Raw genomic sequence first — 27,609 nt, 5'->3', positions numbered from 1 at the left:
TAGTAAAATAATTAAAATAAATCAAGGCATTTCGACAAAATAAAGAAATAAGTCACTACATTCTAAAATTAAATAAACCATTACCATTATAAGAAATATCATGCCATATTCGGAACAAAATCATTTTTTAGAAATATTTTTGGGAGACAGCTTTCGCAATATTATCTTTGAAATAAACATATCTGATTAATAGATCAATTTTATATAAGAAATTTCGAATTCTATCGAGAAACTTTGTGTCTGGGCGTAAGTAGTTTAAAATGCCACGAAGAGTAGAGTTCCGTTCCAGCAGTGCTTTAAACAAATGTTCAACAAATTTCTGTGTTGTCATGTCAACATCCTTTAGATTATCGCAAATTTTTTGTTTGGGGTCTTGAAATGTTGGAATGCGGGAAGTACTCTGTGTAAAATATATTAACGTTGTTTTCTGAAATTGAAATTATTTTTTTATATTCTTCATTCAGTGATTATGGTCAGTAAATTATAAAAATACCGAAACATCAATAAACTCGCATTAAAAAAGGTTATGCAATTGGACTCTTCTACTTTTCGGTTAAAACACTCTTCCAACAAATCATTAAGTTGAGAATTAATTTTGAACTAGCTGATGACAATGCGCTTCTGTGTTGGAACACACCTACGTCTCAAACAGGTATGGAAACTGTTTTACGGACATTTCCCAACTTCGGAAATTAGACTAACATACCTTCAGAGTTAATTATGTTCTAACGACTTACTTAATTATTTTTGTATTATGACAAGTAGTTCACTCACCTCGGCCAGTTTGTTTTAACGTTAGTGTGTTGAAACCAATGTCAAGATCGTATAACAGTGCATACAGAGCGGCTTCAAATATTGTCGGCTTTATAATTTGAAGTTAGACTGGTGTCTGAAGCTGTCTGCGAATCGCCATCCGATAAGTATGATAACTCTAAAAGTAATGCTAGATATTATTCATATGGAATTAACATTTTGCCTCGCTTATTTTTTAAATAAATATGGTTACGGACAACCTGTTTATTATATACGGTAGTTGCAAATGATTGGCATAAAAAATCACTTTGGATTTTCCGCCGATAAAGTTACGTAGCTGAGCACTTTATAAGAGGAAATACATAACCGGGTGCGCTAGTTGTGCTTTATAATGTGCTGGACAATGATAATCCTCAATTCGGGGAGACACCTTCATTTGCGTTTAGTTGAGGTTACTATTTTTTTCGCCATGTTCGCTTCGTTTAGTTGAAACTCAGCTGCTTGAATATCACACTCGATGGACAATTCCCGCTTAATGAATTTCATTGATCGATGGTGGAATTAGCTGAAGATGGTAATTTATTTTTAGAATATATAATATACTCATAATGTATTTGGTGAAATATAACTTTTATTAAGAATGCTTCTCATTAATTGGAATTAACCAAAATTGGTTTTATAATTAAATTAGTGGATTTTCTTATCATACAATTTGTTAAAAAATACATACTTTAGTAATATTGAATGCCTCATTGGCAACCAAGTTTTGAAAAAGAAGCAACCGGCTAACTGAATTTTAAATGGAAATTAATTAAATGCTGCATTTTTTGTATAAAATTATATTTTATTAGAATTTGTGAAATAGATTTGTCAAATTCTTTGCAATTTCTACTTCAATGACAATCGTTATATTCAATCACACTCTAAGCACGGCCATATGAACTGACCATCTTCTGACAGTCATCCCTTTTTTTTAACAAAAAATATAAAAACCTTAATAATATGTTACGCAACAAGTATGCTAAAAGTCATTTTACTCACGAGTTTGATTAGGCATGACGGGAGCGAGTGCTTCATAAACGAGTGAACTTTATCAACTTTTCTACGACCATTAGTTTTTCTTGTACCGTACCTTCAGATATCAAAGTAAACAAAAAAACAAAATTTAGGGTTAGTAGGCAAGTTTTTTTTTCAAGTGACGTATAAAACAAAACACTATCAATTTTCTGACGTGTAATTATATGCATATTATATACGTGTTTAATAGAATATCTTATTCCGATTACAATAATGTAACATACTTTACATTTTAGTCCACTCGTTTTTAACAAATGGGCAAAAATTGGAATTTTTATATAATTTCAAACAGTGCCGTTAGTGACTGCAACAACAATATTTTTTTACAAATGAAATTAGAACAAAAATACTAAAAATGGCGAGAGACACTAAAGTAAAAAATTCTTTTCTCTGCTGTATGTGAACACTATTCTCTTGAACACATTTCTCATACACTCTAATTGTATTTGTAGTGTATTAGTAACGTTTGATTGCTGATTGATTGCCTCTGAAATGCTTTGCCAAAGTTCCACAAAAGAAAAAATCCATTAAAGTTAAGTCGGTGCTGCTGGTTGGGCAATCCATAGTTCCGCCGTTCCCTATCGTCAATCCCTGGGATATTCCATGTTAAGAACATTTTAATTTGCACAACATTGTGTAATGAACCTTCTATATATTGTTCTACCGAAAACATCCGATAGCTCCCAAACCCATGACTAAAGTTCCGAGAATGTCCGAAGTGGCTCGCGACCGTGGGTGTGAAACTGACTATATTATTACTCATTCGATATGGCAGGCATGTGATTCTAAAACAAAAAAATGTCTTTGAATCGGTTTGTTTCGTTTTTACTGCGACACACTGCACATGAATTATCCAAGTATATTTTAAAAAAAGATTCTTAAAATTTTGAGTAATATCCGAATATTGAAAAATAGGAAGTTCAATTTTAAAGTTTCACATGATTTCGTGTAGATGTGACAACACAAAATTGCTTTTGTCAAAATTCTTATTCCTATAATATTTCTAGGGAAGAGAGCAGAAAAAAATGCAAGCGCAATTTGGTCAATGCAATTAATATTAGTTAAAATAACAATTAAACTCCACAGATCGTAGACAATATGTGGTTGGTATAATTCGGCTGAGCTAACATCTGACGCATCACTTCAGGAATCCCAAAAATGTCCCAGAAAAAGGACATCCTGAGACTAAAGGTAACATAAACTCGCCTTCGTTTATATATACGAGTACATAGACCATCAACATTCCACAATTGTTCGATTCGGTGGTGACTCCACGTGCCCGTCGAAGACGGCTGACCCTCCGCCGTTAATTACCTTCCCCAGACCACGCTGTTGGACACGATGACATTACCGGTACAAGAAGTTTTACTTATTGCAACCGTTGTCTTGTGCCAAGCACGCGACCATTTCGTGCCATTAAAAGGTTTGCTTTAAAAGGATTTCCGGATTTTTTTCAAACTGTCGGTATACCAGGTAGCAATATAGGTACGGGGATGGTTCCTATAACTTTTTGCTTCATTTTGAAGTTTATTACAACAATGAGTAAATATATAATAGCATAATTGCTTACCGGACGATTTTTTTTGTTAAATTAAGAGTTCCCGAAAAGTTCTCCCTTTAGTTAGTTCCAAGTGAGGTTCATCTTAAATTTTGTTTTGGTATTATGAAGCTTTGTTTTTATTATATGTTGTGGGCTGCATTACAATTTTCATACACAACAGACCAACTGAGAAAAAAACATTATCGCAGAAAGAGTACATGCTAATCATGTCAACTTTCCGTTTCAGTGTCACAGCTTGCGTATTTTCATTCGGCAGTGAAAACAAACAAAATGCAATTTTTAATGTGCCAGTAAAATATTGTCTGTGGTGAATCTGCACGTTCGGGTGATTCTAGAAATATTTCGGCAAATGCGGAATTGTCACATCTATCCGAAATCTAGTAAAATATTGTAATTTCAAATGTTACTTCCTATTTTTTGATATTCGAATATAAAAAAAAACGAAACACAGCAGTATAACGACATTTTGTGTTTTAGAATCAAATACCCGCCTAATGCGTCAAATTTGCACAAACTGGGAATATTTTACAATAACCCTTAGATGTGGGGAAAAATATTTTAATATCCCAGGAATTTATGGGTTACTCAATGTGGTCCAGTAAATATTTTTAAGAATTTTTAATACTCTTAGAATACCTAATTGACTTAACAACTCCAGTAAATGTCTTTCTTTTTTTACGAAAATTTATTTTTGGTCGTATAGGCAATCTTGCGTGTAGTTTATTTATTCCTAGTGGATGCCTCCACAGCGTGTAGGATTTTAACTTAAGGTAAAACTAACCAAAACAAACAATGACTTTAAACTGTTATATATATATATATATATATATATATATATATATATATATATATATATATATATATATATATATATAGACATATATATATATATATATATATATATATATATATATATATATATATATATATATATATATATATATATATATATATATATATATATATATATATATATATATATATAGGAAATAGAAATATAGGAAAATATGGAATACACATGGAAGTTATTAAGTTTATGAAAATATACATAAACTACTACATTTTTTAATTGTTTCTTTTTGTGTCTTTGAAGCATTGTTAAAAAGAATAATTGTGCATTTTTGAACCAAAAAAAAATGTTTCCGGATCATATGCGTAATTATAAAATCATAGCGATTTTCTATAGAAAAATAATAATTGATTTTTTTTTTATACTATGAGGTATTTTAACATAACTTATTTTTTGTGAATTTATTGAAATATAGAATTATTTAATTTTAATTTAATTAAAATTAGATTATAAATTAAGAAAAATGTAAAAAATACGCGCATAGTCGAAATAAATTTCGGCAAGTGTACGAGATAAACATCAATAATTGTTTACTGTATCCTTTACTATGCCATACTGTACTGTACACTGAACACTGTAAAACACTCCTTGTATTAAATTCAGCAGTCAACAAAAATTCCAAGTACCTATTCCGTTAAAGCTGCTTAATTTCAATTACCAAACTTTTCTTCTTCTACGTCGCACACACAATTCTTAAAAATATTAGGTTTAACATTATTATTTTTATTTATTTCCTTAGGTTTATTGAATGGACTAATTTTGATTTTATTCGTACGTGTGACAGAAACCACGGATTGAATGACAAGACCACCAGTCTGGACAAACGGCGAATAAAAAGCTTTTGTTGCATAAGGATATCGTATTTCTTTCGTTACAAACAATTGCCGTTTTCATTAAGACCGCTTGATGCTGCAGGTTTCTTGTTTTTAATTCGAACGTGACGAACGGTCAAAATCTCTTGGTACTTCAGCCAGCGTCACTGTTAAATTCGAGCTGCAATATATTTTACCCACCTGTTTAGTTCCTTACAATTTTCATAGCTCAGAAGTTAATAAAAAAAATGTTGATTGTAGGGGATTTGAAATCATTCAATGTGTTTTTGGCAATTCTGAAAATACTGCATTGTTGTGCTACAATTGTTTTTTCATTTGTATAAAACTTTCTTAGTGAGACTTTACATAGGGTGGTATAATGAATAAATTCATCAAGAACGAACCTTATATTATACTCGCCTTAATCGCGAAACTCCGAAATAGTTATTTCTCTATTATTCCTTCCATATCGACTTGAAAACTCAGATTTGCGGGATTTTGGAGATGGGACTACATTATATTCCCTTTTTTTTAAATTATGAGGCAGTCACGATTTTTTAGTAAAAAAGTTAAGCTACATTCATTTCGATTAAACCCAAAGGTATTACATAGTAAATAGAATGATTCGTAGTCGAAAGAACGTACCAACACAGACGCCAATATATAGCAAGGGTGCGATACCCCTCCCAGTCACCGGCAGTACTTCTTTCCGATTAGTGCTTTCAGCAGCTTTCGTTGACGTCACCTATCACGTGACGAGCAGCGCAAAGCTCGCTCGTTGCGAAAGTTACGATGGTCAGGCAATCATCAGTGAACCCACAGACAAAACGTTAGTTGTTTACAATACTCGGTCGTAACTGCTGGTCGCGGTTTGACACCATTGGCGATCCCGCACTTAAGTCTGGACATTCATATTTTGTTATCGGTAGTGAACCAAAACTTTAAGTACGTGCCAACCGCATAGTTCGGATATGGATACCACAAGAGAGAACATAAACTTTATGCAATACAAGTTAGTCGTTTCTGTGGTTTGTCGGATTTCGCTTCTCATTTCGCAGCTGTGCTATTTCAAATCGTTTATCTTCCTTTATCTTACTTAAGCACAGATAACGGTATCAAAACTATGATAATGGGTTCAATCTTAAAACACCTGTTACGGTCAAGGTGGAGCTTTTTGTTTTATTGTGGTCTTGTTTGTGTTTTGCTTAAAATTTTGTTTTTCAGCCCGGTTTACGCGAGGAACCCGTCTCAGTTTAACGGATCGAATATGCATTATTACAATACTGGATCGCCTGAACTTGTATCCCAGAATCACCTCTGGCCTAATACTGGTAAGTACATAGATTAGTTTGTATATAAGGTTACTTTAACTCCAAAAAACGTTGCCAAGATATAGAAACCACTTTTAAAAAGTTTGCTTTATTATAGAAGTGATTTTTTTGTATTAAATTTTAAAAAGTCGAAAATTTCTTTTCTTACATCTAAAAATTTATAATTTTTTCAATTACTTTTTTTTTTTAACAAATTGTTTCAAATAAGCCGATCTGGAAGAAATTAGTTATTGTTGGCGACATTTGGTTTTTTCTTGATATGATAGTGAATTTTAGTGAATGTTTTTCTTTTTAAACAATACAGTAATTTTGTTTTTTATTTCTTTAAGTTGGCATATAATTATAATTTCAATATTTTCAAAAAATCAAATAACAAAGGTAAAAGTTTTTTGAAAAATAATATGTTGAAGAAAGTATTTTACTAACAAGTGGATATAAGGTTGGAAGACTAGAAGGCCTCCTCTCAGTTCTCTCTTCTTCTTTCTATTCTCTCTCTGTTCAAAAAGGCCAGAAATAAGAAGAACATGGACATGGAAATTTACTTCATTTCTGCAGCACCCTGTATAGCTCTAACTATTTGCATTAACTTAGTTTAAATCGTTACTTTCAGCAGTATCAAAATGCAAATAGCGGGTAAGATTTTCCGAAAGACCATTGCAATACAATTATTGATAAATTGGTTAAGGCTTTCGCGGCCCGTTGATATGCTATTATCTTGGTTCGGGTTTAAAGGCCGTCGTCGATTGGAATTACTTCCTAACGTTTCGCTAGCACGAGTGGCGAGCTTCTTCAGAGGTCCTTCCATCTCCGATGTTGGACGTAGACTGACAGTCTACGTCCGATAATAGCTAATACAATTATTTTTTGCAAAATCGCAAATATTTAAAAAACTGTTAATTTGTGTCATAATATATGTTATGCAAAATGTGTTTAGAATTAGTGATCATACAGGGTGATTTCTAATTGAATGTCAGTAACTGAGGAGGCGACTTTTGGGTCCATTTTAAAAAGAAAACTTTATATAAACATATGTCCTAAACGTTTTCACTTTTGCGATACAGGGTGGTAAAGTTTTCAAAAATAAAATGTATTTTTTTAATAACTATAATACCGCTTTAGATATTTTATTGAAATTTGGAACGCCACTGATTTTTCTTAAAAAGAAAATTAATCTTACAATCTCCAATCATTCCTAAAGAAATTTAATTTCAGTCAGTGGCAGGTCACTGATTTCCTTAAAACAATGATATTTGCATTCATTTGCGAGCAGATTTAATCTCGTAATATTTTTTTAGTCCGTCGCATGGTTTTCATATGTCAAAATATGCAGGTGAAATTCCGTACGGCCGCCACTGGTGTATGTTAAAAAAATTGTGGTACACTAAATAATACCTCTTAATACATAGTACATGTGTGCCAAATTTCATTAAACTGTCTAAAGTGGTATTACAGATATTCAAAAAATACATTTTATTTTTGAAAACTTTATCCCTCTGTATCTCTAAAGTTCATATAAAATTTACTTTTTAAAATGTACGTAAAAATCACCCCTTAATTATTAAAATTCAACCAACACCCTGTATAGTAGGTTGCATAAAAGTAAACAATTAAATCTTCTTACAAATTTATGGGACATCCTGTATACATGAAAGTCATTTTAGGCTATCTGCCACTTTTTCGAGGTTAATTTTCCAATAACGCCGTTTACAATCACTCCTATATTAATATTTTTTTTTCATTCAAAAATAATAAACGGTTTAAAACTAATTCGATTTTATAAATTGTTTTCAATTCCTTTACAATATATCTTATGCCATTTGCACATGAGTTTACCAGAAATCATAGAGGACTAGTTATTAATTACTCCCTCCTGGTCAGTCATGTTTTTCCTTTAATTAAAAACCAGAACACGATAAACCACTTTCAGAAGTATGAGCGGTTTAATTTTCAATTTTGTGATTTTTTATACACAGAAATGAAACTTTCCGAAGCAACGGCAAGACAGGGTCAGGTCCGGACCAATTGTTATCTGCAAATCGGTTTTAAAAAATCGCCAGCAGACTGTTGCGAATGTATTGAAGTAGCATATTATACACATACATTATAATTATCTATCTTTGGCAAGAAAATAAATAATAATAATTATAATAATAATAAACATTATTAGCGTATATCAATTTATATATTAATTTAAATATTAATTTGAACTATTTTTCCTTGCGACTGAGTCTCTCCTGTTCACTTATATATTAAATACTAGAAATTAATACCTACCTGTGGCAGAGCATGTTCAAGTTTTTGCTTTACTTTAGTCACGAGTAGAGCGAAATTTATAAAACTGTTCCGTACTATATTTCTTCTGCAACTGCCACGAAAAAAAATTACAGCCCCAATGCATTCGCATGAGGAATGGCGATCAGGTGTAGAACGGTCGAAATTGATTCACATAAAAATATCATCACTGTTTTAATAAATATCTTTAAAAATATCCTCAGTACGAATTGGCTTGTGACAGTGTTTAATGAATCGGAGGTTTTAAAGTGCCCACGCCTGATTAGTGCATAATTGGATATTTTATGATATGATATGATGATATGAATTAAAGTAGAAGCAGTTAACGGGGTGCAAAAAGAAATAATCCAGGAAGTAATGACGTCTTCTCTAATAATTATAGGCATACAATTAAAAACGTTTAGTGTGGCAACAAATGCCAGACGAACAAAATAATTACGAGTAATCAGCGTTTTCACGACCCGATCCTGGATCGAGAAAATGAAATAGTTAATTAGGTATTCCAACTACATAAGCAATTTATTCGTCTAGGCGTAGTTACAACACCTATCATTATACGTTCATCCAAACAATTAGTAATTTATCACCTTTAGTACAGTAATAGGTATAAGTTGAACATTTCAATTATTGACATATAATGTAGATGTTTCATAAACACTGAAAGCTTTGAAGTTGGGTGATGGATGTGTCGAATAAAACTGAAATTAGGATCTCGCCTATAATGTCGACCTCGCTGATTATCCAAATTCCAGGAATTTTATGCACAGTGGAAGAAATGCAAATTAAAAATAGATTGCTTAATCAAATTAACGCTTTTATCGAAAAAACTTATCGTTCGCGCGGGTCAAATGCAAGAAGCAGGATCAGCGGCGATAACGAAATTTTCGTTTTAAAAATTAATGGCAGACAACAAGTTGTGTGGTGTTTTTCGCCTGCTATTTTGTTTCGGTTGGACCTTAATAACAAACCGCTGATAACATTTTTAGATTCGGTTAACAGAACGAGGTGTACCCGCTTGTGCAGGCCTTTGTTGCACTAATTTTTAGGTCGATTTAAGAACAATTACGAAAAAAAGCATCGTTAACGAAAAAGTGATTATTTTTAAGCACATTCTTAGAGTGTTATATTATTTCAAATTATAGGGAAATTTAAAACCTAATTGCTCAAGTTCCAATAAGCTTTGGGTCACAATTTTATCTTTTTATAGATATTTGACCGTAATAATATTAAGCACAACGACAAAATCTTTTTTTTAAATCACATAAATTTAAAATAACTTCAGAAGGATAATTAAACGCAAAATATTTATTTAACATCATAACTATAGTAACTGATAAATAATATTTTAACTAAAAGTCACACGACAAGCTTAAAAATATAGAAAGTACGGACACAATTGATCAAAAAACAAAAAATGCCTTTATATATATTTGAAATCTTAGGAAACTCCACATTTTTTATTACAAATTCGAATTCTATGCCATAAAAGGTCAGGTTTTGCTTGAAAGTCTCTGTTAAATTCTCCGATATACACCAATGTTGTGACTCCCCCACTTTTGTGTTATCACACCTTCGTTTTCACATATTTTTCTATTCCCTACTCTAAATCCCTAATTCTATTCTATTCACTTATGCACTATTCATTGACGAATGAGTGTCTGAAGAGGTATTGCTTCCTAAACTGAGGTCAAAGTACTAGCAGTGTTTTAAATCTATCGAAAACATTCGATCGCACATAACTAGTGACTAAAATAGCAGAAACGATCGAATTCGCTCACGACAATGTTTAATAAAGTTGGTTGATACTTTTAAAGATATCTTTTTTTTTATCAATTATGTAATTCTCGAAATATTTTACCGTTTTCATACTTGGTTTTTATACACCTGGTATATTTTTTAAATGGTTCCTAGACAAACCCTCTAGCGTATACCTGCTGGGCTAGTTGGTTCATGCATGCATTCTTTACCTAAATTATTTTCTTGAAATTATTTGGCAACATATGTCACATATTTTTATACAACTTCTGCTGAGCATTTGATCCGATTTTTATGTTCCTTAGTAAATATTTCTTTTTTTTTCCAAGCAATGCTTCACGATATTTATTAATGTTTGAAATCAAGTAGGTTAAGTTACGTAAGTAAATTGATATTTGGGGAGCGTTCATTGAAGAAAATTAGTTTTTCTGAAAATGACTTGGGGAATATGTCTGTTTTAGACTGAGTGATGGATATTTATATGCAAATTTAAATTAATTTTGATGATTTTGAACAAGTCTTATATAATAAACTCGATAAAAACTTAAAAACAATATCTAACCCTGTTTGGTTCAAATTTTATTCTAAACGCCTGAATTTGAATGACTGCTCTCTATTTATAATTTACACAGTTTACGACCGCGATTGAAAGGTTCATTTCTTAAAATTTCTTGCGACTAAAGTAACGTTCATAAAACTTTACGTTACTAATAATTACTTCAAATGAAAGCCAAATTCTAAATTCATTAAACAATTTCATTATAATAGTCCAAAAAATGACTTCATTTTTTTTATTGCTAATGGCGGTCAGCTGTGAAAATAAATTATAACAGACTAAAAAGTTTGCCAGAATGAAAAACGAAAAAAAATTATTAAACTTTAACACTGTGCACTTCAGTCACAAAGCGTTTGCTGACACAGTTTTGAAAAAAAATATTATTATTATTACGGTTATCGACTTATATACGAGATGTATAAAACAGCTGACGTGAATTTAAAAATTTTTCACGAAACTGAATTTCAGAGTCATCTCTTCTAGGTGTTATATTCTATCTATTGAATTTGTTTCAAACTTTTGAAGAAACCCTTATTAAGTCTTTCTAACGTTTTAATATACTACCTTCTTGTTCACAGTTAATACGGGAACGACTCTTCCGTTAACTGAAGATTACCAAAAGGTCACCACTACGACAAATTCTCTACCGGGCTTCAACAGATTGCCAACCTTTCAGGCAAATAACAGAACCCAGGCATACTCGACATTATACCCCGATTTTTCGTACACCGATCAAACTGCAGCCTACAACTTGAATCCCCAAGTCTCCTCCAGAAATAGAATGTCCGCCGCCAATACGTTATCAGCAAGTAAGTAGTTTTTTTTTATACCGAAGACACGGTTAATGCAAAATTAAAATCAAATAATTAATTCTCCTAGAGGTTTGGTAGAAAGAGATATTCCTCTTTCGGAAAGAGGGAAAGGAATGGGGGTTCGGTTGATATGCACCTGCTCGAAACTATTAATATATAAATTCGACCAAAAAAAGCCTCATATTATGATGCACAGGTCGTTTGAAAATATACACAATAATTTCTTAACCTCTGAGATACTAACTAACACTACTCTCGTTCTTGAGTGAATCGGCCTGTGTACAATGTGTCTCACTTAAGAACTGTACACTCTCGTGAAATCTTTGTTATGGATCGATTTTGATATTTTTTTTATTGGATATATCTCTGAAAAAAGCACTAAAATCATGCGACTATTTAACAAAACATTGTGAAGAGAGATTTACTATTAGGGCTTAAAAAAATAAATTAATTGGCAACGAATTCTTATTCAGGACTACATAAAACCTAACTGTGCTATTTTACATGAAGTTCTCTTAAGCATTACTCCTGTGTAATGTTTATTTACGGCTCAATTTTGATAATTCTTTTTTGCTGGATAGATCTTGCTAAAGAGAAATGGAACGATTTTTTCACATAGCTTCCACTAAAGTTATGACTAGCTGATACAGTTTTTTCAAGCAGAAAAACGAGAAGTACTTTTGCAGATTTCTTCAAATTGAAAATGACAACAAATTCGTATTCAGGACTACCGAAAAGTAACTAAACCAATGACCAAAGTTTTTAATGTTTTAAAAAATTAAATATTGTCAACCTTGTAAATAACGATTATTTTGTATGTGATTTTAGGATGTTACAAATTTTAATCAAACAAATTTCAAAAATAATGATAAAAAATACTTTTTAAGGGACACTTATTTCTTAGTATGATCTAAAAACAGCAGCATTAATAAATCTTAGTATTCGAAAACTATAATATACACAAAATCAAAATGTAATTTAGGGAGTGAATTTGACAGTTGAATATTCCGGTCTCCATATCAAACTTGGTTTTACAAAGGAAACGGTATGCCGACAAAAATCAATTTTGATATTTCTGTTATTTTCATTATTAGATGAGAATTAAGAATCCTTTTCAATTAAAGAAATACAGTGTTGTAGAGTCTGTTGAATCCGTTTTTAATCACCTCTAATCATATTTAATGTTAAGAAAATCGTTAACGTCTTTTAGTGCAATCGATCCAACAAAAAAGAGTATCAAAATAAACTTCTCGGAAATTATTATTGTTAGGTAGGTAGGTTAGGTATTGTTAAAAAATGTCCAATAGTACTTTTCTCTTCTCTCTCTTTTGTTAAATGTCTCAGTTGGCCATGACTTTTAATTGAAGCAATAATGAAAAACAAAGTTTTAGTGCATTTTTCAGAGACAATGAACAAATATTTTACAAGGGTGTACAATTCTTTAGTGCGACACACTGCATACCAACCTTCTAGGAGTAGTAATTCTCTGGTTTTTAAAGTAAGGATCCATTACTAAAATTCTTCCGGCTATTACTGTTTAACTAGTGTTTTTTCGGAGATGTATTGAATTTTGAAAAAAATAAAGGGAATTTCGAGGATAAATATATGTAGCCTATATTTTGATGGTAAATTTGTTGAAATAACCTGTTTGCTGTTCTTTGCTTAAATATGGATCTAATAACACTGTCATAAATAATACGTCACTAATTATAGCAATTTTATATTTTAATTATTTCACCAGTGTCTATTTTCATAATACTTTGAACAAGATAAATTTAAATGGTTTATTAATAAATAATTTGTGAAAGGCTGTAACAGAAAAATCATTTACTGCGAAAAGGACGGGGTGGTTTTCAAAATGGGTGGCGATCTACCCGCTTACCTTATCATTTCGTACATAGTATTCAGTAAAATCTTTACTGACGCGCCTCGTCAAAACTATACTTATCTGGTGAAATTACCATACCAATGGGTTATTAAAGACCCTTTGAATAAAAAGCTTCAGCTAATATTCAATGTTTAACAAATATTCGGCGTTAAATAAAAAAAAAAACGCTAATCAAAAAACATCGTAATTTAGTTTAACCGGTACCTTTTATTTTATTTCAATTATTTTAAAAATCTGTTAATAGTTCCATTTTACTAACATACTTACTAACATAAGAAGTATCGTTGACATCGTATAGAAAAATTTAAAAACAGCCTGGTTTGTAAGTGGCAAAAAACCACACGCATACCTCATGTCGTGTAAAAGACACCCAATGCTTTCACGCCCCTTATCTGTTTTATATCTGTTGGCATTTATACACAGAGTGTTACTCCGAAAAAACCTGTGTGGAAATATTTCGACGTAAAGTAAGAACTAACGACATCTACGAATCCAATTGAATTATTTGTTTGAATTGAATAATTCCATTGTTTATTAAAATTAATAAAATTTGCTGAAGGTAATTTTTCCTAGTCGTAACACTAATGGTATACTCACTTCTATTTTGCACTTGAAGGTTATTTTAAAAACATATTTAGTAGTATTTATTTCTTTGAAAATTAATCCTTATGCAAATATTTTTGTAGAAAACTTGGTAGTTCTGATGGGACGGAAATTGATCTTGTGATTTCTCAACAAAAAAATAGAGAAATTGCTTTTTCGTTTTGCCATTATCAGGGGAAAAAACTCTTATCTTGGACGTAACGTGCGACTAAAAAACATCGAAAGAGGCATAAATTACAGGTGCCGAGCTATTCACTTGCAGTGTTCTAAGATTGTGCTCTTGTATTTGATATGATAGCAATTTCAACAACATAGTTTCTACATGCCTAATGCAACGCCGTGCGTTTTTGTCATAAGTAAAACCTACCTACAGTAGCAGTACCTACTTGTTCGACCTAGTTAAAGTTTTTTCTTGTATTACCTCCTCTTTAAAAAGCATTTTTGAATAAAATAATATCCACGAATTGGTATTAAGACTTCTGCAAAGTGTTCTAATTTTAATTTAAGGCACTATTTGGTTTGCTACTATTAAAAAGGTAAGGTTTATTACACATTTTCTTAAAAATTCACTTATATTTTTGAGTCAATAATCGTTAAATCCAAAACATCGAAAATATTTACCAATAACTTAAAATTTGAAAATTTACAGCTAACACCCTCAAAGGAAGTTTATCTATATTAACGGATAGCCACAGAATATATTTTTTAAATAATTGTCACAATAAACATGTGCACATCATTTCAATTAAATAAGAGGGATCCACATTGGCCTATGAATTATGTATTTTATTTTATTCAAGAGCCGTTCTTTTGTCGAGCTTAGAAACGCGCAAAAATATGGATATTCGATTAGGAACATTTGGAAATATATTATCCAATATTTATTTAACGGAAACAATGAAACAATATTGAATTCTGGATTTGAACAACTCTTAAGAACAACTGGATTTTTTTTTCTTTGGCAGTGTAATAATCATACACTTAAAACTGTTTTTAGGGGAATGAGCATAGTTTCAATAAAACACTTGTTTGTTTGCGTTTAAAATTGCCGTATCCTCAATTTATGAGCTTCAGGTAATTCCTTCCCTAGCACTAGCGACCCGAGCCTCAACAAATAAAAAAAATTTAACAGGCGTCAGAAGTAAACAAATGCGATTATAATGGGTATCTTTTAAAGGCTGGCCGGTTGAAACCGCAAATTAAAAACATGGACATTCAGCAGATAAAATCGTACTGACCTAAGCTAACTAGCTTGGTCGCTATTCCTTTCCAACACTGCAATTTCTAAATGTCCTAGAACTGAGTAATTTTTAATGATAAGTTTAATGATGGCAATAAAGTGTCTGTAATCTTTGTTCTGAAAATAATATCTTATAAAAAATGTTTAAACGTCTGCATACTATACCTTTGTTACGATCAGTCGTATTTTGCAAAATGGTACTTGACAAACGTCAAAATAGCATCAATCGTTCCCTACTCGTGATTAAACATTCGTTTTAAACGCTTTAAAGTGACACTTTGCTCACACATGATCATTGCATAGTTGGGTATTTTAAAGTAGAGTGTTGAAAAAATAAAAGAAGCACTTTACTAATTAGTATTAACATTATCACCCATAGTGAAAGCCTAGAAAAGATGAATTAGCTGACAGACAATAAATACATGAAAATAAACAAAGAGGTAAGTCAGTGACACTTATCATCTCGTTGACATAAAAAAAAGCCAACATTATTTAGTCGAACTTTTTCGATGAGTACAAAAAACCGAACCAACCCCTACAGTCACTCGACTAATATGTCGATACCCTGACGTTTCCTGTCTTTAAATTATTTTGTTGGTAAAGTACCTTTGGCAGGATTTTACCTGTTTCCGTTCAGAACGGTACGATCTATGTGCTTTCGGTAAACAAAGGTCGACACTCAACATTATACGGAAATGGTTTCATTGTCATTGATCTTTCCAAAGAAATCATTCACTTTTAGGTATTTGCCGATAAACGATTTTCCGATTGTTTTAGCCTTTGATTGAGGATATTGTACGATATTTGTAGAAGACACTAAACAATTTTCTTCGCTTTTTAAATTTACGTCGAAAAGAAAATTGGTTAGATTGGTAGACAAAATTTTTAACTCGCGTGATCTGATTTCTAAAGATACTTAATTTATTGATTCACTTAAACTAAAAAAAATACAGTAGGACCATCATGGCGTGCAACTTTCAAAATTTTAAAACTTTCTTAGCAATTCAAACGTTGTTAAAGCACGAAGACCACTTAATGCGGTTTTGAAATACTGGAAACATTTTGCGCTAAAGTAAAAGATTTATAGTTACCATCCCTTTTGGATGGGACCGTAAAAAATTGGCGCCACTAATGCTCACCACTTCGGTGTCGGGTTTCTAAACATTTCGGCCCAATCGATCAATCGAGGCGACCTCCTACAAAACTTTTTCTACGGGACAGGTTTATGCTAAATTTTACGAGAAAATTATGACCTCGGCCACACACGTGTGTTGTTCTTTTGAAGCGTTGACACGCGGTTCATATGTTCGGATAAAAAATCCCTCCTGTTCGCTCCATTTCGAAAGTCTTTTTTTGCCAGCGTGATGTATGGTCAGGATTTGCCATATGTGGTATTTTATGACAAAATGACAAAATACAGTTGCTGCAATGATCCCGATATATTTTTTCGAAATGTGCAATGGAATTGACTCTCTATTTTGATCACTCCAGTATTATACATTTGACACAAGTTACAAAATTTCCCACGTTGTCAAAGTATAAAGGGTCGCTTTAGGCAACATAAAATGCAAGAATTTTTTACTTTTACGGAATGTAAAACCCAGGATATCAGAAGGTCTTTCTTTATGGAAGTCAGAAACGTGAAATGTCTCATCAATCATCAATCATCCGATTGCTTCCAACTCGTGACTAAAATAAAGGAAATGACTCGTGGCAGCCTTTAATGAAAGTGACGTTAAGAAAAAAAGACCTTATCAGTGCAAAATTGGATATGTTAGAGAACATTTTCTTGTGCTTCCTTAACCAAAACTTTCCAAAGTTACTACCTACACCTCTAACTTTCAAGGATAAGCATTATTGCAGCATTTATTGCATAATAAAATATAGACAAAGAATCTTATTTCTGATATCAGTTTTAACAACTTTATCAAGCACTGGCAATGCATTTAGCAAGTTATTGAAATAATCCACCAAAACATGTACTGAGCGGAAAAACTCTCATAAAGTCAAATATTTATAAGTATAAGTCCTCAACAATATTATTTTCCAAACAAATACTGACGTTCTTAAATTATTTTTGGTATTAGTAACGAGATAGAAGCGCAGATAATGTTTTCCTCGATATTTGACTTGAGGAAGAATTTCTCGTTGACTGGGAAAGTCCTTGAAATCCGTTATTGAAGTAGTAATTGGATGCTACTTTGCTTTTCCATTCAACCGCCATGCCCTCAAGTTATGCACAAGGTTATTTTATACGGCTAACTTAAAACTATATATTTTGGTTGGTTTGGTTCACTTGTGAAATTTAATATATAAATTTTTTAGAGGAGTGGAATCGCAAAAAGTTTTTCTAAACTCAAGACTCATTAAAAACTAATTTAGTACTATTACATTAACATATTATCGAGTCAAATTGTGTCACTCACTTTCTTAATATGTATTGCGATAAAAAAATGAATACCACATTTACGCATTTATACAAATATCATTAAAAATTATTTTGAATTTAGCCAATTTGAATTTTAGTCACCTATTACAATGTTAACATATGCACCAATGCTTTTGATTGATACTATCCATAAATAACTGCCAAAGTAAATCGATTGAATTTTAGTACTAAAATATAAAAAAATATATATGTAGTTTTTGATGTAATTTGTAATTTGCATTGTTTTTTGAGTTTTGAAACATTTACTCCAAAAATACGCATGATAATACTAAATTTCGCTTGATATACCGGGTGAAACAAAAAATTTATGTAACCAGGTGACCTTATAACTTTTAAACTTACAGGTAGTTATTTGAAATTGGGACGGTTTAATAATTACAGTCTTGGTTACAACGCTCCGTATTTTTTCGGCCAAAGTCCAATTCGGCTGATTTAACATCTACGTTTTAATGGAAACCCTGATGATAATTTGTTATAATGTCGGTTCAGGAGGTTTCCTATTGAAAACTTGATTACATTATTATGACCATATTATAACAAATTACAAAATTTCCCACATCTTATGATTATAATTTTCTTATTCTTTATTATTAATCGTGAAAACTTAAATAAACCTTCAGAATGTCGTTTCTGTAGCCCCAAGTGTTTCAACTAGATTCCCTAAAAACCATTTTTACGTCTTAAGATCCTAAAAGTCCACTGTACCTATGAAATATTTAAGTTACGGTTATCAAAATCTTCATTCATATAAAATTTTCAGACAGACATATGAATCGAACGCTATTATATCCTGTCCTGCCAAAAAGATTTTTGTTCTACAAAATTACAGTTAGGTTTTGTCAAATGCCTAGCGGACGCTCATAAGTCTCGTTTGTTAACAGACCAAAGTCTAAAATCAATCCGTGAATCACCGTTGACCAATGCGCCCGCAATAGCGGATATTTAACAGACACAACAACGGTTTAATCGTGTATGTATAAAGGAAAGAATAAACAGCCAAGGTGAATACGACACTTGCAGCAAGCGGTCGGTTTGTAATTCCTCGAACCGCAGACAATACTATGGGAACCTGGATCGAAAAGGGTCCAGAATTTTGTTTAGTTCGTGGTATTTGATTACGAAGTAATTGCTGCGCACTCTTATTTTCATAATTGTTTGGTTTTAACATTTTTTAAAATAATTTTTATACGTTATCGAATAATGCTTCGTCGTGACCGCTAGAGAACTTATAGACCTTTGTGATAATACAGAAATCACCAATTAGCAGAATGGTTGATTGGTTATAGGTTTGGAGTTTTGAAATGTAAAAAATCGAGTAGTTACTTCAAAAATCACAGCAGACGCTGTGTTAGAAATTAAAAAAGTTGATTATCTTTAAAAATAAAAATGTTTTTGTACCAAAAGTAAGTGTTTTATAACTTCTTCTTAAAATAAAAGGGGCGGGTTTTGTTTTGTTCGAATATCGCTTTGCTTTCAAAATAATGAATGTTATTTTTTTCTATGGTTTTTTTCATAACGTTGGATTTAATTAACCAGCCTTTATTGAAAATTGACAGCGTTGAGAGTCTGATTTAGTACTAACTAGATTCAAGTGATCGAGTCAAATTGACTCACTTGCTTTTTTAATATGTATTTCGATAAAAAAATAAACACCACATTTGCGGAATTATACAAATATCATTAAATATTATTTTGCTATTTCATTATTGACGTCTATCAGCAAATTAAAATATTTAAAATTATATTGATTTCTTTGTCCAAATTTATTACGAATTTGTGCGATTTTTCAAACCTAAGAATGACTCGAAAAAGTACCAAATTCTGTGTTTCCTTTAATCTTCGACAACCATTTTAACAGTTGATACTCAGTATGAACAAAGAGCTGTGGAAACTGTTATTAATAAGAACATTAAAATGTCGATCTGGTGTATTTAAGGCAAAATCAGACATAATACTCTTTCTTTCTTTGTTCTTTTAGGTGCAAATTTGGGAAAATAAATTTGCAATAAAAAACGTTAATACTTGAAACCAAAATTGACAAATCCAATTGAAAAATAGGAACTGAAATCAATTACACAAAAATATTAGTAGATCAGTATTTTCTCGAGAATATCTCAACAGCATAATATAATTTCGTAAATCATGGGCGAAAATATATTTATAAATGCTAATTAGAGGATATTCCTAACTTAGTTTTTCATACGATACCCCTGTTCAGAAATTTATAGCTATGCAAAAATTCTTTTATGTTCTTTCAGTTATTAGTATTGCGTATTCCGTGATTCAATAATTTTTATTTTTTGAGTCTACCAAATAAAAGTGTACATAACCAAACGCTTCCGCACACAATGTAGTCGTTATTCAAAAAATTTTTTGGGTTACCATTTCCTATTTGTAAGCTTATTTTATTAACTTGAAATAAGGGGTGTTTTTTTTTCGATGTATAGAACTTTAAGTTGCAATAAAACAACGATGGATTATTCTATTGACATGAATTTTATTTATCCGAAAGATAATCTTGTGGCATTACATTTTAAATATGATTTCTGGCATATGACCGACCTGGCGCCGATGTAGTTCAATCTGGACGTCCAATTTTCGATGATTTTTTCCAACATTTGTGGCCGTATATCGGCAATAACACGGCGAATATTGTCTTCCAAATGGTCAAGCGTTGGTGGCTTATCCGCATAGACCAATAACTTTACATAGCTTTCAATAAATCGATTGTGGCACGAGCTGTGTGACATGTTGCGCCGTCTTGTTCAAACCACATCTCCTGGAGATCATGGTTATTAAATTCAGGAATGAAAGAGTTAGTAATCATAGCTCTATACCGATCACCATTGACTGTAACATTCTGGTCATCATCGTTTTTGAAGAAGTACGGACCAATGATTCCACTAGCCCATAAAGCGCACCAAACAGTCAGTTTTTCTGGATGTAACGGTGTTTCGACATACACTTGAGGATTAGCTTCGCTCCAAATGCGGCAGTTTTGTTTGTTGACGTAACCATTCAACCAGATGTGCGCTTCATGAATTGCCAAACCAAACTGAGAATAAATCATCTGTTAAATCGGTCGCCATCTTGAACAGTAATGCCAACTTAAAGTTCTATACATCGAAAAAAAACACCCATTATAAGGTATAGAATGTATTACGGACATTTTTCTACTCCCTACTCTAAATATCCAATTAAATGTTGATCAGGTATGCGCAGACTCTCATAAAATGTCAGTTTCATTAAACACTATCGCGAGCCACTTGGAGCATTTCAGGTATTTAGGCACGGGTTAGGAGCCATCAGATGTTTTCGGTAGCATAAAAACACTGATGGTATTTTGACGTTTATCAATTCTGAGGATCACGTCACAACGCCATTCAGTGAATGTATTCGTGCTGTATCGCATTGTATTCGTATCAAATTCGTCAACTGCTGATAAGTTTATTTTTCTTAGTCTTAAGGCTATTTCATGTTCTTTGAGCCTAGTCGATACTTTTCGTCTGGCCTCTCCGATGTATTCTTTGACGCGTATGCATGGAATGCTGCAAACTCCTGGATCTCAAATGGAATCTGACGGATCGAAGATTGTTGTCCAAAAATCTCTGAATATCTGCGATCTGTTAAAGACAAAATTCCATTTACTCGATATGGATGGAAGATTGGCGAAGCGTTAGCAAGTTTGCCTCAACAACAACCGAGATCCAGAAGTCTTCCTTTGTCGACTACGACTTCTTTTTCCACAGGGAACGTTTTCATAAGCCTTCCTCGCTAGTCTTCATCCATTCTCAATACGTGTGCCACCCTGCCCTACTCCTTTGGACCTATGAGCTAACTTTCTATAACTTATCCCTGACATCTTTATTGTTAATTCTGTCCATTCTTGTCTTATCAACGAATCTTCTCAATGTTTTCACCCCGCAAACTTCAAACATATCTGATGTTTTTGTGGTGTCAGCTCTTGTTTCGGTCACTTAGGTCAGTATTGATTGTATTCTAATGTTTGTTCTGTGCTATATACATATAAATTTATTTTTTTATCTGTTGTTCTGTTATTATTACGACGTTATATACAATTTTATGTTAGCATATACTTACATAGATTCAATTGATTTTTTTTCCTTTGTATGACTTGCTACAAACAATGATATTGTAAAGTAGTCAACCATCTATCTATCTATCTATCTATCTATCTATTGGCATTGGTGGATATTTTTAATTGAATCCGCTGAAATACTATTGCTAGTATACTATGCAACAAGTTAACGACACTTTAGTTATTAGTTCGTTTTGATTCTAGCGGAGCGATTGTTTAATATATGAGTAACTAAAATCCTTGTATTGTATACTCTACTACTGTACTGTAGTAGTACTGTTGTATACTGTAGTTTTCCTATGACCATTTTGCACGAATATGCTCACTGAATAAGAAGCTGTGTGTGACGGTCAAAATGACATCCGTATCGGAAATCGGAATCGGAAGTGGTCAGGAAGCTGACGTTGTAAAGTGACACTTTTCGCACGCTTCATTTGTGCATAATTGGATATTTTAAAATAGGAAGTAGATTATCATTTCAGAAATTATTTACTTATTTACAGTCATAATAAAAATTCAAAGTATTTTTTAATTAAACTCGTGGACACGCAAGAATTTGGCGCATATTTTTTGGACATACTTCGCAAATATTTCCAAAACGAGCGAAAAGACTGCATTGTTAATTGTTTTTGTTACATTGTGCACATAATGCCAGTGGAAAATTCTAATATTTCCTGCATGTTTGAACGGCCTTAAGTTTACGTGTTGGTCATGTTTATTATTTATTCCACTAGTCGATCCCAGGACCGCCGAATACTTCACCGAAGGTAGGGAATGCGTGAACTGTGGCGCAATCGACACCCCTTTGTGGCGTCGAGACGGCACCGGCCATTATTTATGTAACGCATGCGGACTGTACCATAAGATGAATGGAATGAACCGGCCATTGGTGAAGCAGCCTCGCAGATTGGTACAATATTTCATACTAATACGTAATTTTTACGTTTTGCATCATCCATCCATTAACATCGCGCGGCGGAGTGTTTCCGAACGAACGATTAAAGTCATCTAGGTTTGCATGGCGATATTTGTTGCATGAACGCGACTTTTCTCTTGTGTAGCAAAGCACTTGGAAATTCAAATTTTCACTATTTCTAGCATTGTTGTCAAATTAGTGTTTTATATTTACTTCCCGAAAATTATTTAAAGCTCTAATACTCCATAAACAGGAGTTTATTTTTCCGGTTTGTCGGTTATCTTCCATCATCGAGCTAAAGTTTTTCATTTCGTCGGACGCCGTTTTTACGGTGCTTTGCGAAATTCAGGTTTATTATTTGGAATTTTTGTCGTTTCCAAGTCCAACTTTTGAGAGTAGTTCCGAAGTACCCCGGAAGTAAATGGTCCACTGGAAAAATTAAGTAACTCACTTGGGAGTTGATATCAATATATTCACATCATAGGCGTCATCCAAATTAAAGAATTTTATAATAACAAACAATTCAATATATTTTTAACTCAACAAAAACATTCATTCAACTACCTAGCTTTTCGTCTGGATACTATTTTAAATGAGGCAGTCCGATAGCTTTTAAAAGGCCACAACATTAAAAAGTTCAAGAATCGCTTTACGTGTAAGTATGCTGCTTCTCTTTCAGCTGCAACGATAAAGCCACGAATGTAAAATCTATTTATTCTAATCGTTCGTAAAGGAAACACCCTTACAAAACACCCCCGATGTGCGAGGCTAAGCTACTACGAACACCAAAGCCGGTTTAAATATCAATTCTTTGGTTTGCCAGTAAATCAAAAAATAATCTGAAAAGTTAATCGCTATGTCAATCTGTAACCACCTTGTTTTGCGTTCCAGTGGCGGCCGAGCCCAGTAACGGGGGTGTTCCAGATTACTACAAGAACTACTACAATGGGTATAATGGGGCCACTCGTGCCCCTTTGCTGGCCACTGAAGAGAAAAGTAGTCGCCGACTGGTACGTTTAAGAGAGGCTTTCTTTCTCTTCCTCACTTTACTGTCTTCTGTTTTCGCTATTCCGGTTCTGCCGATTTCAATCCCTTATGATAAAGTAGTGTACGTCAGTGTGGTCCCAATCTACCCATTTAAATTATATCACAGAAATAATAACGACTGGACTTTATTAAAACAGATGTACTATATCATATTAACAATATTTAAAAAAATGGTTTAAAATATATATTACGAAGAATATGATATTTTAGAGTGCATCTCGAAAAGCCGGGCTGATATGCACCAATTGTGAAACAACAACTACGTCCTTATGGAGACGCAACGCTCACGGCGAACCAGTCTGCAATGCGTGCGGTTTATATTACAAACTACACTCTGTAAACCGGCCATTATCGATGAAAAAAGACAATATACAAGTAAGTATCTTCCACAAAATCACTGGGTGGACAGTTTACCCACAAAATTAATGCACCACTTCTTCAATAGACGTGTAAAACTATTGCATTGTTCAATGTAGGTTGCATAAAAAACTATGGGAGATGTGTAAAAAAAAGAAAAATTTCCATAATCATGACTCCCTTGCTCCCTGAGGAGGCATTTTCAACTAGCAGCTTACTTGACTTTTTTTTGGTTTCAAAATCTTCCAATTGTTCAGATATAAGTCATTCATAAAATGCCGAATACTAACAGCAAATATAAGTATGGGCTTAACTCATCCCCCATATTGTAATCTCAGAAACGTTAATAGACACACGACAAATTAAAACGTTGCCCCTCGATGGACAATGTTCCGTTGAAAAATATTATCTTTGCAAATTCGGTAAATAATACAAAAAAAAAACTGATATTTCTGGTTTTTGGTTTTACTTGTTAGAAATACACTCTCATTGGAACGCTTTCAGCTTCAACTTTTATGCAAGTCAAAAATCTCGTTTTAGTTAAACTATCATCAATAATTTTTGTCATGGATACCATATTGCGATTTGCAGTTCTAAGTAGTCTCTTATTACCCTTTTAATGATGTATTACATTTTTCACGACAGATTTCACAAGCTATCAAAATATTAAAAAGATCAAAGTCTAATAGAGAATAGAATTTTTAAAAAATAATTTTTATCTTTAGGAATACAAGGATACCACATTGTTGTATTGAAATGAATAAGTGACTTCGTAGAGATAAATATAAGGATCCTAAAAAGGAAATTTTATTGCATCGAAAAATTATTAAATCTCTCAATTATGATTCATTAAAATAGATTAATGTGTGTTTAGAATCTTAATTTGGTTAGTTACTAACTAACCAAAACTAAGCAAAAACAACTACGGTTTGTCGTTTGGGGATAAGGTCACTTGGTGTAAATTGTTTAATACTTAAACCAGGTAAACCCATCCTCAAAAAAATAATATAATCCTATTTTGTTTTAGACGAGGAAACGGAAACCTAAGGGCAGTAAATCGTCTTCTCAAGGCAGCGGTGGCCAAGTGCAACGACAGGCGGTGACAGGTAGAATCAAAATGGAAAACTCCGTTAAAATTGAAACAATGGGTAAGCAACATTAGTGTCACCTCACAATTAGTTGTATGAAAAAGACGGAACGCGATCTTAGTTGAAAATTTACTGCTTTTAGATTTTGATTGGTAATTATCTGCGTAAGACTCAATAAATTTAGCTTTTAATAGAACATTTAGTGCTGTTAATCCTGTAACTATCTACTAACAAAAATTGTTCCCGGTTATATCACACAGAGAGCATTATATTAAGAACTTTATTAAATTTGATTCTATGCTTCTATAAATACAGCAACTCAATTTTAGTAAGCGAATTTAAATTAATCTTCCCCCCGACCTAGACGAGTTAGTACCGCGGAATTGCTAAATTCAATAGGTTTTATTATATATTTTTTTTGTTTCAGATGTCTTTAATGTATCGCATCTTCAACACACGTCGCCGTCTAGTTTTCTGTACAATCAACCGCACCAAAGGTTGAGCCCGACCTACTCATCGCATTCACCGCACAACATGACACAACAATATTTTGATATTCTTCACCACTCCAGTCCCAGTCCACCCTCCACTTCGTCTGAGATAAATTCGGAATCTCCGCACTCTCCCCATCTTGTGAATAACAACAATAACAATAATAACAACTCGGAAATTATCATCAACGCCGAGCATACCTTAGAAAGGCCGACTGTGGTATCACTTTCGTCGCAAGCCTGCTAAAATCGTTAATAATTGTAAATAAGATTAAGTTAACATCGTTTACTGTTGATTATATATAAAACGTGACTTTCCTATAGTTAAAGTACCTATAAAAGTGTATGTTACTCATTACGCAGGCATTTGTAAATTGTTACTCGTCCTGTAACAAATTACATTGTATTTGAGCAACGAACGACAGATGCAGGAGGAAACTATTTTCCAGGGCTTCGTAAAACTTGTGATAAAATGATTTATAATATATATAGGTTGATATAATATATTAGTTGATAAACCACGATTCGATTGAATAACGCACCCTGGGGAATGTAGAGATGTAGTTCTGAGTAGGTCATATAATGAGATTGAAAAATTTGAGATTGATAAGGCACTCGACGACTTTAGAAAAATCAACCATTTTGTATGTACATCTTGTGCAGTATGACGTTTACAACAGAAAATTCAACCATCAATTCAATTATTCAGTTTCAAACCTCACGTTTGCTAAATTTAATAGCAGATGTCTTTGTTCCAGTTTTTTAAAATATGCCTTGTTAATTTAATCACAATTTTATGTACTGCTTTTGATATTTAATTTTTAATTTTTTAATTAATTTTCTAAAATATTACATATTTTTGTTAAAATATCCAAAGATTATATTATTAATCTAATATGAGATTGTTGCTCTTTGCTCTCTTTTGTAATAACTTTAATTGAATTTTTAATTCAACGAAATATAATTTTCCATCTGGTTGTAAGTAATTGACCACAGCAAAAAGAGGAAAAATGAATATTCGTTATTAATATTTTCCAATGTGTCTACAATTTTTGTAGTGCTATTTTTGTATTTTCTGCGCGACTATATTTCCAAAGAAAATAGATTTAATTAATCGTCTAATCTGTATATTGTTGTTTAGTTGTACATAATTAGATTTTAAAAAATTTGTTTGCCACCATATTTGTTTCAAAAAATTCTTAGATTGTTTGTGTGCTCCGTCTGAATAACTTTTTAAATCAAAAATAAAATAAAGTGTTCTATTTAAATGTTCTTTCTATGTGCTCGTCGGTTGCCATCGGGATGTTTTAGCTTAAGGTCAAATTAAAGAAAAGTTGATCTCATCTGCTGGGGTAAGCGCGCCACAAGCAGCAAACATGCGAAGAGTAAATAGACCATAGAAACAAAATTCAAAAATTTATGGTACCATGTTTCTGGTTAATTGTGGTGACTAGTTTGCCAGTTTACCAGTAATCCTCACTTTTAACTAAATAATTTATCAATTCTCAAATTAGTGTGCATTTATATCAGAATTAGAATTCTTAATAAGGGTAGAAACAAAGTAAAATTTGAAAAAATAAAAGGAAAAAAATTGTACAAGTGTTTTTAAAGATCGAAGGGTGTATTTTCGCA

General features: G+C 32.4%; 1 protein-coding gene across 2 annotated transcripts in view; it reads left to right on the top strand.

Annotated features, from left to right (window-relative positions):
• Nucleotides 1–27,231, top strand: part of LOC132696118 (transcription factor GATA-4-like) — a 68,658-nt gene extending 41,427 nt beyond the window's left edge. The window contains exons 5-10 of one of the 2 annotated variants that reach the window (XM_060660742.1): nucleotides 6,278–6,384; nucleotides 11,566–11,796; nucleotides 22,813–22,988; nucleotides 24,252–24,416; nucleotides 25,426–25,546; nucleotides 25,914–27,231. In XM_060660742.1, the coding sequence (XP_060516725.1) occupies nucleotides 6,278–6,384; nucleotides 11,566–11,796; nucleotides 22,813–22,988; nucleotides 24,252–24,416; nucleotides 25,426–25,546; nucleotides 25,914–26,224 (1,111 nt within the window). In that variant the 3' untranslated portion in view covers nucleotides 26,225–27,231. Of the gene's footprint in view, nucleotides 1–6,277; nucleotides 6,385–11,565; nucleotides 11,797–22,812; nucleotides 22,989–23,885; nucleotides 24,005–24,251; nucleotides 24,417–25,425; nucleotides 25,547–25,913 lie in introns of both variants that reach the window. The other variant, XM_060660743.1, reaches the window with a different exon arrangement.
• The last annotated feature ends 378 nt before the right edge of the window (nucleotides 27,232–27,609 follow it).

This window comes from Cylas formicarius, unplaced genomic scaffold, assembly GCF_029955315.1.
Source record: "Cylas formicarius isolate icCylForm1 unplaced genomic scaffold, icCylForm1.1 PGA_scaffold_1__22_contigs__length_36826433, whole genome shotgun sequence".
Taxonomy (NCBI): Eukaryota; Metazoa; Arthropoda; class Insecta; order Coleoptera; family Brentidae; genus Cylas; species Cylas formicarius.
The sequence above is the reverse complement of the archived record's forward strand: the minus strand, read 5'-3'. Positions and strand labels throughout refer to the sequence as shown.